The sequence below is a fragment of the Salvelinus alpinus genome, chromosome 31 (genome assembly GCF_045679555.1).
Source record: "Salvelinus alpinus chromosome 31, SLU_Salpinus.1, whole genome shotgun sequence".
Taxonomy (NCBI): Eukaryota; Metazoa; Chordata; class Actinopteri; order Salmoniformes; family Salmonidae; genus Salvelinus; species Salvelinus alpinus.
Window position 1 is genome coordinate 17,052,746 of NC_092116.1, and position 11,577 is coordinate 17,064,322.

The 11,577-nt window shown below is 44.2% G+C and overlaps 1 protein-coding gene across 2 annotated transcripts; it reads left to right on the top strand.

The window, feature by feature from the left end:
• The first annotated feature begins 7,730 nt into the window (after nt 1–7,730).
• On the top strand, nt 7,731–10,893 carry LOC139561697 (cytosolic phospholipase A2 gamma-like). Of its 2 annotated transcripts, none has more exons than XM_071378953.1 (9): nt 7,731–7,877; nt 8,258–8,313; nt 8,834–8,941; nt 9,179–9,321; nt 9,456–9,651; nt 9,809–9,914; nt 10,028–10,168; nt 10,450–10,539; nt 10,683–10,893. In XM_071378953.1, exons 1-9 carry the CDS (start codon nt 7,778–7,780, stop codon nt 10,715–10,717), a joined length of 975 nt encoding a protein of 324 aa, XP_071235054.1. In that variant the 5' UTR covers nt 7,731–7,777; the 3' UTR covers nt 10,718–10,893. The 2 variants fall into 2 exon arrangements, with proteins under 2 accessions (XP_071235054.1, XP_071235055.1); XM_071378954.1 differs by having other exon boundaries at nt 9,477–9,651.
• The last annotated feature ends 684 nt before the right edge of the window (nt 10,894–11,577 follow it).

Sequence of the window (11,577 nt, forward strand, 5' to 3'; positions counted from 1 at the left end):
ACCATATCAGGCCAAACTAGAAAACCCCACATAGAAACAGACAACATAGATAATACCCACCCAACTCACGCCCTGACCAACAAAATAAAGACAAAACAAAGTAAATAAGGTCAGAAACGTGACAGGGCATCCTCAGAGTCAAGGCTGCAACTTTCACTGGAGGCAGGGGCGACATGTCCCCCCCCCACATTCTGAATTTGCATTTTTGTCCACCCAGTATAATCATTGGAATGTGATACAAAAAGAGGCAACGATGTGCTTTAGGACCATGAAGACGTCTCCGATTGGTCGGGAAGGCTGTTTGGATTGTTTATCCAACTGGATAAGAAAATAAATAATGTTAAAAATAATTATGTCCCCCCCACTTCTAAAACCAAAGTTGCACCCCTGCTCAGAGTCTAGGTATGGTGCCTCACTATCTCAACCTAACAAGCTTCCCGCTGTCCGGGTCAGCGCTTCCACCATAGACATCTTAATGATAACCGCTCCTGGATTAAATCCTTTCCCCACTCCTACTGATGCAATAGTACAATAGGCTGGGTCTAGGTTACTCTATTGCAGAAACATCGATTTTTATTCAGTTAAGAAGCCGTTTCATGCGGTAAAATTACCAAATTCCCCCATGGGTGGAATGTTATTGTAACGATATTCCTCTTCGTCTGATGAAGAAAAACGCAGCTCAGGATTGGACCAAAACGCAGCGTGGTAAGTGTCCATGTTAATATTTATTTTCACTCAGAACACTAAACAAAATAACAACAAGGAAAAAACAAAACAGTTCTGCAAGGTGACATACACTAAACAGAAAACAAACAAAAGTGGGAAAACAGGCTACCTAAGTATGGCTCTCAATCAGAGACGACGATTGACAGCTGCCTCTGATTGGGAACCATACCAGGCCAAACACATAGAAATACACAAACATAGAAAAACGAACATAGAATGCCCACCCTAGTCACACCCTGGCCTAACCAAAATAGAGAATAGAAAGCCTCTCTATGGCCAGGGCGTGACAGTACCCCCCCCCCCCCAAAGGTGCGGACTCCGGCCGCAAAACCTGACTCTAAAGGGGAGGGTCCGGGTGGGCCTTCCTTACGGCGGCGGCAAGGGTGCGGGATGTGGACCCTGCTCCACCTCAGTCTTGGCCCACTTAGGTGGCGCCTCTGGAGCGGGAACCCTCGCAGCGGGCCCCGGACTGAAAACCCTCGTAGAGGGCGCCACTGGACTGAAGGGCGCCTCTGGACTGAGGGGCTGCGATTCTGGCGGCTCCGGAGTGAAGGGCGACTCTGGCGGCTCCGGAGTGAAGGGCGACTCTGGCGACTCCGGAGTGACGGGTGGCTCTGGCGGCTCCGGACTGACGGGCGGCTCTGGCGGCTCCGGACTGGAGGGCGACGCTGGAGGCTCCGGACTGGAGGGTGTCGCTGGCTGCTCCGGACAGAAGGGAGACTCTGGCTGCTCCGGACAGGAGGGAGACTCTGGCTGCTCCGGACAGGAGGGAGACTCTGGCTGCTCCGGACAGGAGGGAGACTCTGGCTGCTCCGGACAGGAGGGAGACTCTGGCTGCTCCGGACAGGAGGGAGACTCTGGCTGCTCCTGACTGAAGCCCGTCGCTGGAGGCTCCGGACTAGAGGGCGTCGCTGGAGGCTCCGGACTAGAGGGCGTCGCTGGAGGCTCCGGACTAGAGGTCGTCGCTGGAGGCTCCGGACTAGAGGGCGACGCTGGAGGCCTCGTGCCATGGATCCTCACTGGAGGCTTCTTGCCATGGATCATCACTGGAGGCTGCGTGCCATGGATCATCACTGGAGGCTTCGTGCCATGGATCCTCACTGGAGGCTTCGTGCCATGGATCATCACTGGAGGCTTGTTGCCATGGATCATCACTGGAGGCTTCGTGCCACGGATCATCACAGGAGGCTTCGTGCCATGGATCATCACTGGAGGCTTCGTGCCATGGATCATCACTGGAGGCTTCGTGCCATGGATCATCACTGGAGGCTTCGTGCCATGGATCATCACTGGAGGCTTCTTGCCATGGATCATCACTGGAGGCTTCTTGCCATGGATCATCACTGGAGGCTTCGTGCCATGGATCATCACTGGAGGCTTCGTGCCATGGATCCTCACTGGAGGCTTCGTGCCATGGATCATCACTGGAGGCTTCTTGCCATGGATCATCACTGGAGGCTTCGTGCCACGGATCATCACTGGAGGCTTCGTGCCATGGATCATCACTGGAGGCTTCGTGCCATGGATCATCACTGGAGGCTTCGTGCCATGGATCATCACTGGAGGCTTCTTGCCATGGATCATCACTGGAGGCTTCGTGCCATGGATCATCACTGGAGGCTTCGTGCCGTGGATCATCACTGGAATGGAGAGACACACAGGAGGCCTGGCTCTGGGAGAAGGCACAGGACTCACCAGGCTGGGGAGACATGCAGAAGGGTTAGGGCTTAGCACAGGCACAGAACTCACCAGGCTGGGGAGACATGCAGGAGGCCTTGTCCTTGGCCGAGGCACCGGATACACTGGACCGTGGAGGCGTACTGGAGGTCTCGAGAAAACAGCCTGCACAAACCGTCCTGGCTGTATGGTGACTTTGGCCCTGCACCTGCGGAGCGCAGGCACAGGACGCACTGGGCTGTGCAGACGCACTGGAGACACAGTACGCAAAGCTGGCGCAGGATAACCCGGGCCGAGGAGACGCACTGGAGACCAGCTGCGCTGAGCCGGCATCAGCCCTCCTGGCTCGATGCCCACTCTAGCCCGGCAGATGCGAGGAGCTGCGATGTGGCGCACCGGGCTATGAACACGTACTGGAGACACCGTGCAATCCACCGCATAGCACGGTGCCTGACCAGTACGACGCTCGCCACGGTAAGCACGGGGAGTTAGTTCAGGTCTCCTACCTGACTCCGCCAAATTCCCCGTGTGCCTCCCCCCCAAAAAATCTGGGGCTGCCTCTCGTGCACCTCTCCTCGAGCCAACTCCTCATAGCGTCTCCGCTCTGCTCTAGCTGCCTCCAGCTTCTTTTTAGGACGACGATACTCTCCCGGCTGTGCCCATGGTCCTTTGCCGTCCAAAATCTCCTCCCATGTCCAGGAGTCCATTTTCCCACACTGCTTGGTCCTTTGTTGGTGGGTGGTTCTGTAACGATATTCCTCTTCGTCTGATGAAGAGTAGTCAGGATCGGACCAAAACGCAGCGTGGTAAGTGTTCATGTTAATATTTATTTTTGTCCATGTTAATATTTATTTTCACTCAGAACACTAAACACTAAACAAAATAACAACGAGGAAAAAACGAAACAGTTCTGCAAGGTGACATACACTAAACAGAAAACAACCACCCACAAACAAAAGTGGGAAAACAGGCTACCTAAGTATGGCTCTCAATCAGAGACAACGATTGACAGCTGCCTCTGATTGGGAACCATACCAGGCCAAACACATAGAAATACACAAACATAGAAAAACAAACATAGAATGCCCACCCTAGTCACACCCTGGCCTAACCAAAATAGAGAATAAAAAGCCTCTCTATGGCCAGGGCGTGACAGTTATTAATATTCTTTATAATTTCATAATTATTAAACATTCTTTCAAAAAAAACGCTGAAGATCTGGTGTTTCTATGTCAAACAGTTATATTTCAGTCTTCTGTGATGTATACAGTGTAATATTGGGATGCAAACTCAATATTGAATACATTTTAAGTCTATATCTGACATGATACAGGTGTCTTCTTTTTTTTAAAGCCCATAACCATGTGTGTGAGGTTTATACTTTCATTTCAAAGTAGATACCAAGAAACACTCTGTGTGACCGTGATTCAGCCCAATGCGGTAAAAGGCTAACCAGATGCTAGAAATCCTCAATCAATTAACCTAATTAATGACCTTAAGTAAAACAACAAAACTGAGTTTTAGAAATTCCCAAACGGCCATAAAAGTCAGGGTTTTATCGCAAGAATCACACAAGCATGATACATGTAGACACAGTGCCTTTGGAAAGTATTCAGACCCCTTGACCATTTTGCAACGTTATAGCCTTATTCTAAAATTGATTAAATAAATAAAAATCCTCAGCAATCTACACACAATACCCAAAAATGACAAAGCAATAACAGCTTTGTAGAAATGTTTGTAAATGTATTAAAAATAAAAACAGAAATACTGTAATTACATAAGTTTTCAGACCCCTTGCTCGGACACTCGAAATTGAGCTCAGGTGCATCCTGTTTCTATTGATCACCCTTGAGATGTTTCTACAACTTGGAGTCCACCTGTGGTCAATTCAATTGATTGGACATGATTTGGAAAGGCACACCCCTGTCTATATGAGGTCCCATAGTTGACAGTGCAAGTCAGAGCAAAAACCAAGCCATGAGGTCGAAGGAATTGCCCATAGAGCTCCGAGAAAGTATTGTGTCGAGGCACAGATCTGGGGAAGGGTACCAAAACATCTCTGCAGCATTGACGGTCCCCAAGAACACATTGGCCTCCATCATTCTTAAATGGTAGACGTTTGGAACCACCAAGACTCTTCCTAGAGCTGTCCGCCCGGCCAAACTGAGCAATCAGGGGAGAAAGGCCTTGGTCATGGAGGTGACCAAGAACCCGATGGTCACTCTGACAGAGCTCTAGAGTTACTCTGTGGAGATGGGAGAACCTTCCAGAAGGACAACCATCTCTGCAGCACTTCACCAATCAGGCCTTTACGTTAGAGTGGCCCGACGGGAAGCCACTCCTCAGTAAAAGGCAAATGACAACCCGCTTGGAGTTTGCCAAAAGTCACCTAAAGACTCTCGGACCATGAGAAACAAGATTCTTTGGTCTGATGAAACCAAGATTGCACTCTTTGGCCTAAATGCAAAGCATCACATCTGGAGGAAACCTGGCACCATCCCTACGGTGAAGCATGGTGGTGGCAAAATCATGCTGTGGGGATGTTTTTCAGCGGCAGGGAATGAGAGACTAGTCAGGATTGAGGCAAAGACGAACGGCGCAATGTACAGAGATATTCTTGATGAAAACCTTCTCCAGAGCTCTCAGGACCTCCTCAGACCGGGGTGAAGGTACACCTTCCAACAGTACAACAGGCACACAGACAAGACAACGCAGGAGTGGCTTTGGGACAAGTGTTTGAGTGGCCCAGCCAGAGGACTTAAACCTGATCGAACATGACCTGACAGAGCTTGAGAGGATCTGCAGAGAAGAATGGGAGAAACTTCTCAAATATAGGTGTGCCAAGCTTGTAGCGTCTTACCCAAGAACACGCAAGGCTGTAATTGCTGCCAAAGGTGCTTCAACAAAGTACTGAGTAAAGGGTCTGAATACTTATGTAAATGTAATATTTCAGTTTTTATTTTTTATAAATGAGCAAACATTTATAAAAAACGGTTTTTGCTTTGTCATTATGGGGTATTGTGTGTAGATTGATAAGGGAAAAAAACTATTTAATACATTTTAGAATAAGGCTGTAACCTAACAAAATGTGGAAAAAGTCAAGGGGTCTGAATACTTTCCGAAGTTACTGTATTCATGATACTTTTAGCGCCTTTAAAACTTCTTAGGGCTGCAATCCCGTTAACGGGATCGATATGACAACAGCCAGTGAAAGTGCAGGGCGCCAAATTCAAACAACAGAAATCTCATAATTAAAATTCCTCAAGCATACAAGTATTTCACACCCTTTTAAAGATACACTTCTTGTTAATCCCACCACAGTGTCCCATTTCAAAAAGGCTTTACAGCGAAAGCACCACAAACGATTATGTTAGGTCACCGCAAAATCACAGAAAAACACAGCCATTTTTCCAGCCAAAGACAGGAGTCACAAAAAGCAGAAATAGAGATAAAATGAATCACTAACCTTTGATGATCTTCATCAGATGACACTCATAGGACTTCATGTTACACAATACATATATGTTTTGTACGATAAAGTTCATATTTATATCCAAAAACCTCAGTTTACATTGGCGCCATGTTCAGAAATGCCTCCAAAATATCAGAAGGAATTGCAGAGCCACTTCAAATAACAGAAATACTCATCATAAACTTTGATAAAAGATACATGTTTTACATAGAATTAAAGATACATTTGTTCCTAATGCAACCGCTGTATCAGATTTCAAAAAGCTTTATGGCAAAAACACAATATTCAATAATCTGAGAACAGTGTTCAGCCACAAAAGGAAGCCATAAAGTTACCCGCCAAATTGTGGAGTCAACAAAAGTTATAAATAACATTATAAATCTTCACTTACCTTTGCTGATCTTCATCGGAATGCACTTCCAGGACTCCCACTTCCACAATAAATGTTTGTTTTGTTCGGTAATGTCCATCATTTATGTCCAAATAGCTATTTTTGTTAGCGTGGTAAACAAATCCAAAGTCAGGAAGCGCGTTCACTAAAAGCAGACGAAATGTCAAAAAGTTCCGTAACAGTCAGTAGAAACATGTCAAACGATGTATTGAATCAATCTTTAGGATGTTTTTAACATAAATCTTCAATAAAGTTCCAACCGGAGAATTCCATTGTCTTCAGAAGTGTGATGGAACAGAGCTCCCTCTCATGTGAACGCGCATGGTCAGGTCATGGTAGACCTGACTCATTCCTCTCTCCTTCGGCCCCACTTCACGGTAGAAGCATCAGACAAGGTTCTACAGACTGTTGACATCTAGCGGAAGCCGTGGGAAGTGCAAACTGATCCATATCCCACTGCGTATTCGATAGGCGATGAGTTGAAAATCGATCAACCTCAGATTTCCCACTTCCTGTTTGGATTTCTTCTCATGTTTTTGCCTGTCATATGAGTTATGTTATACTCACAGACATAATTCAAACAGTTTTAGAAACTTCAGCGTGTTTTCTATCCAATACTAATAATGATATGCATATATTAGCAACTGGGACTGAGGAGCAGGCAGTTTACCATGGGCACCTCTGTGCACCTTTCATCCAAGTTACTCAATACTGCCCCTGCAGCCAAACAGAAATCCTGTTTGGATTTATTCTCATGTTTTTGCCTGCCATATGAGTTATGTTATACTCACAGACATAATTCAAACAGCTTTAGAAACTTCAGCGTGTTTTCTATCCAATACTAATAATGATATGCATATATTAGCAACTGGGACTGAGGAGCAGGCAGTTTACTATGGGCACCTCTGTGCACCTTTCTTCCAAGCTACTCAATACTGCCCCTGCAGCCAAACAGAAATCCTGTTTGGATTTATTCTCATGTTTTTGCCTGCCATATGAGTTATGTTATACTCACAGACATAATTCAAACAGTTTTAGAAACTTCAGCGTGTTTTCTATCCAATACTAATAATGATATGGATATGTTAGCAACTGGGACTGAGGAGCAGGCAGTTTACTATGGGCACCTCTGTGCACCTTTCATCCAAGCTACTCAATACTGCCCCTGCAGCCATAGGACTACCAATAAACAGTTTTTTTTTTATATGGTATTTTTCTGCTGATGCCATTAAGCCCCAAAAAAAAATTGCACCACTTCGGTTCCCAAGGAAGTGTTACTCACTAAGAAACACTCACCACCATAGAAAAAGGGCATGTTAAGTGTTTCCTGCATTTTTCTACGTAACTGTCAATCTTAAGGGTGTGTGTGTGTGTGTGGTGTGTGTGTGTGTGTGTGTGTGTGTGTGTGTGTGTGTGTGTGTGTGTGTGTGTGTGTGTGTGTGTGTGTGTGTGTGTGTGTGTGTGTGTGTGTGTGTGTGTGTGTGTGTGTGTAACTGGGCCTATATAAGATGACAGAGGACGGGACTAGAGTGTGGAAATCAAGAGGAGATCAACTGGAGGTGAAGATTAAGACTGGACTCGTCTGCTGTACTACACTATACATCTCTGGTAAGACTTCTCTGTCTATACACTGCATGTAGAGTTTGTGTGTTTTATTGTTTATATATATTATATTGTTCATGTTGTAAAACACTTTGTGACAATCTGTTTTTGTAAAAAGTGCAATATAAATAAATGGGATTGATTGTTGTGTAATAGAATGATGCAGGTGACCTTTATTCAAATCAGTCTAGAGTCTTTGGCTTCTAGTTTTGCAGTCACATTGTTAATGTGCTTAGGACATAAAAAATATATATCAGAATATCTTTGGGTTTCAACTGAGTACAGTACTATAGGTTCTATAGGTTCTTACTTGAAATAATATCTTATTGAGAGTTTTCTGACCATATGACATGCATAAAAACCAAGGGATTGGTTTGTGTTTAAAGGATCTGTTTTAGTGGACTCAGTGAGAACAATGTTGAAACAAACAGATACTCCTGAGGTAAGAAACTCATCATCACAATATAGAGTAGGACATTTGTCTGAAATAAACCACACAATATTATGTTTGGTTCTCGTCAAATACTATGCTACTGCATAGCTGATATCGCTCAAATATACACTGAACACAACCCTTTTCTGTTGCTGTCAATACTAAGTTCACCAAATTAAATCATAATGAAAGGAAACTTACTTCATTATGTTGATGTTTACACAATATAAGGATGACATTTGTCTGCAACATACCACACTGTATTGTAATACATAGTTATGAATATGCATCCAGAATGAAGGAATAAAATCTACTTTTCTGACAAAGTAAGAGTATAAACTGTCAGAATTATGATCGTTTTATTTATCTTAAAATAACTTTTTATGAAATTCCATGTTACTTTAGAAGTGTTATGGCTCTGAATAAAATATTTTTCTTTAGTCATCAACACTTTAGTTCACCAAATGATATCATTATGAAATTATATCCTGTACAAATAATGTTTTCTGTCTCTCGTTCATTCTGTCAGACTGTGCGTCTGTCTCACTCCATCAATGATGAAGAGAGAAAATATGTGACGGCGAGGAAGACTCTGATTAAGAAGTGGCTGAAAGGTCAGGGTATCGACTGTGAACTGGTGGGTAGTCCTGTCTTCTCTATCTTTCAATCACTCTCTCTCACACATGTGCTCTTTCTCTAACTACATATGGATCCCCCCTCCCCACTCGCATGTCTCCAGCTCCCCCCTTCTCTCTTATATAAAACAGTGTATGATGGGACACTGATGTGAAATTCTCTAGATTTGATATCTCTCTCTTTCTGTCTTTCGTCCTCTCTATATCTCTCTCTCTCATTCTCTCTCCCCATCTCTCAGGAGGATGTTCCTAACATAGCGTTTCTGGGGTCAGGTGGAGGAGAGAGGGCAGCAGTGGGCATGCTGGGATCTCTGCATCAGCTGGCACAGGACAACCTGCTGGGCAGCCTCCTCTACATGTGTGGGGTGTCAGGCACCACCTGGTACACACACACATACACACACACACACTAACTATTATTCTTAGCAGGAAAGTTAATTTTGAATGTGCTGAAACAAATGAGGTATCTCTCTCACACCCTTTTACTCACTCACCCAATCACTGACACACACACAGGTGCATGTCATCCCTGTACAGCGATCCAGATTGGTCGCTGAATAAGCGTTGTGATGAGGTGATAGAGAAGCTGAAGGGTCCTACGGTGGACTTGACCAAGACTGTTAACCGGCTGAAGTCGAGGAAAGAAGAAAACCAGGACTTCAACCTCACTGACTTCTGGGGCGCATTCATTGCATCCTATTTCATGAAAGAGGTCAGTATATGGTTGTGTGTGTGTGTCTGTCTATCTGTCTGTTTGCCTGTGTGTGTCTGTCATTCTTTCTATCTTTCCCTCTGTTGGGCTGATTGTCTCCCCCCCATCTCTTCCACATCTCTCCCCTGTCTCTTCCTCGTTTTCTCACCTGTATCAGATAAACACTCGCTGTCTCTCTGAAGAAGCTCACAGGAACAGCACCAACCCCTACCCCATTTACAGCGCCATAGAACTGGACTGCAACCGACTGGATTACACTAAAGGTGACTGTTATGAGGCATTCATTCAAACTTCAGAGTTAAAATGTATGTTATTCGCACAGAACTTCCTATTGGTTGATAATCTCTGAGTGAAACTCGGTTTCTGTTCTATGTAGAGGTGTGGTTTGAGATGACCCCCCACGAGAGTGGTTTCTCCGGATTGGGCGCTTTCGTCCCCACTTCCTGTCTCGGAAGCAAGTTTGAAGGCGGGACTCTGAAAGAGAAGAGGAACGAAATGGACATGGTTCTGCTGCAAGGTGGGGAACGCACACACACACAAGCACATGCACACACACACACACACAAGCACACACACACACACACACACACACACACACACACACACACACACACACACACACACACACACACACACACACACACACACACACACACACACACACACACACACACACACACACACACACACACTAACATAGCCACACACACAAAAATGTGTCCCCATCGTTGATATCATAGATTTTTTTTTACAACTCCCATAGATGCTTATTTATTGTTGTTTGTTGTTGCTGGGCAGGTATCTGTGGGAGTGCCATTGCAGACGGGCAGAGGAACATTGCTGAGGTGAAGACGATTATTAACAAAAAGATCTGGGGATTATTTGGAGGTAAGCCACAGTACAGCATGCTAGTTAGCCTGCAAGGCTAGTGTCTAGGATTGTAAATTGTATTTTGGATCATTGAAACAAAGTTCCTTGAGTTAATTTGTGATAAATAATGTTTCTTTTTTTCTCCTTTACCATATCTTTAGTTGGCAAGAAAGTTTTAAAATCAGGTAAGAGTTAACTTCTTGCAATAAGGTAGTCTGTCACCTCTTACCCCCACCCATCCAGACGATAAAACACTTATCAAAGACAACGATATAGAGACAAAATACAAAAAATAAGGACAGAAAATTTACATGTACACTACAACCCAGGAACAAACCCAGTACAAAAACACAAAGAAACAACAAAAAGAAACACATAAAATATTAAAACAATACTCCAAAACAATAGACAAACTACAGGACAATAGTAGACAAACTACAGGACAATAGTAGACAATAATCTACAGGACAATAGTAGACAATAAACTACAGGACAATAGTAGACAAACTACAGGACAATAGTAGTCAATAAATTACAGGAAAATAGTAGACAATAAACTACAGGACAATAAACTACAGGACAATACTAGACAATACTAGACAAACTACAGGACAATACCAGATAAACTACATGACAATAGTAGACAATAAACTACAGGACAATAGCAGAAAATAAACTACAGGACAGTGGATTGCGCAGTCAGATGTAACAGGGTAAATAGGAATTTTAACAACATAGATTTAACTTTTGGAATAGACACTGGCTGGAATGTGGTGTAAACCAATCAGCATTCAGGATTAGACCCACCTGTTGTATAATAGACAATAAACTGCAGTACAATAGTAGACAATAATCTACAGGACAATGCTAAACAAAAACATAAACCTAGACAAATTATGTGTAACATCTCTCAGCATCCCACCCATCCATCACACATGCTTAACCCTTCCCATTTCATATTATATTTCTGTGTTTTCCCATATACCCACACAACCCTCTGTTTTTGTCAGTTACGTTTTCTGCTGGCATTGAGATGAACAGTAAGCAGTTTTAACC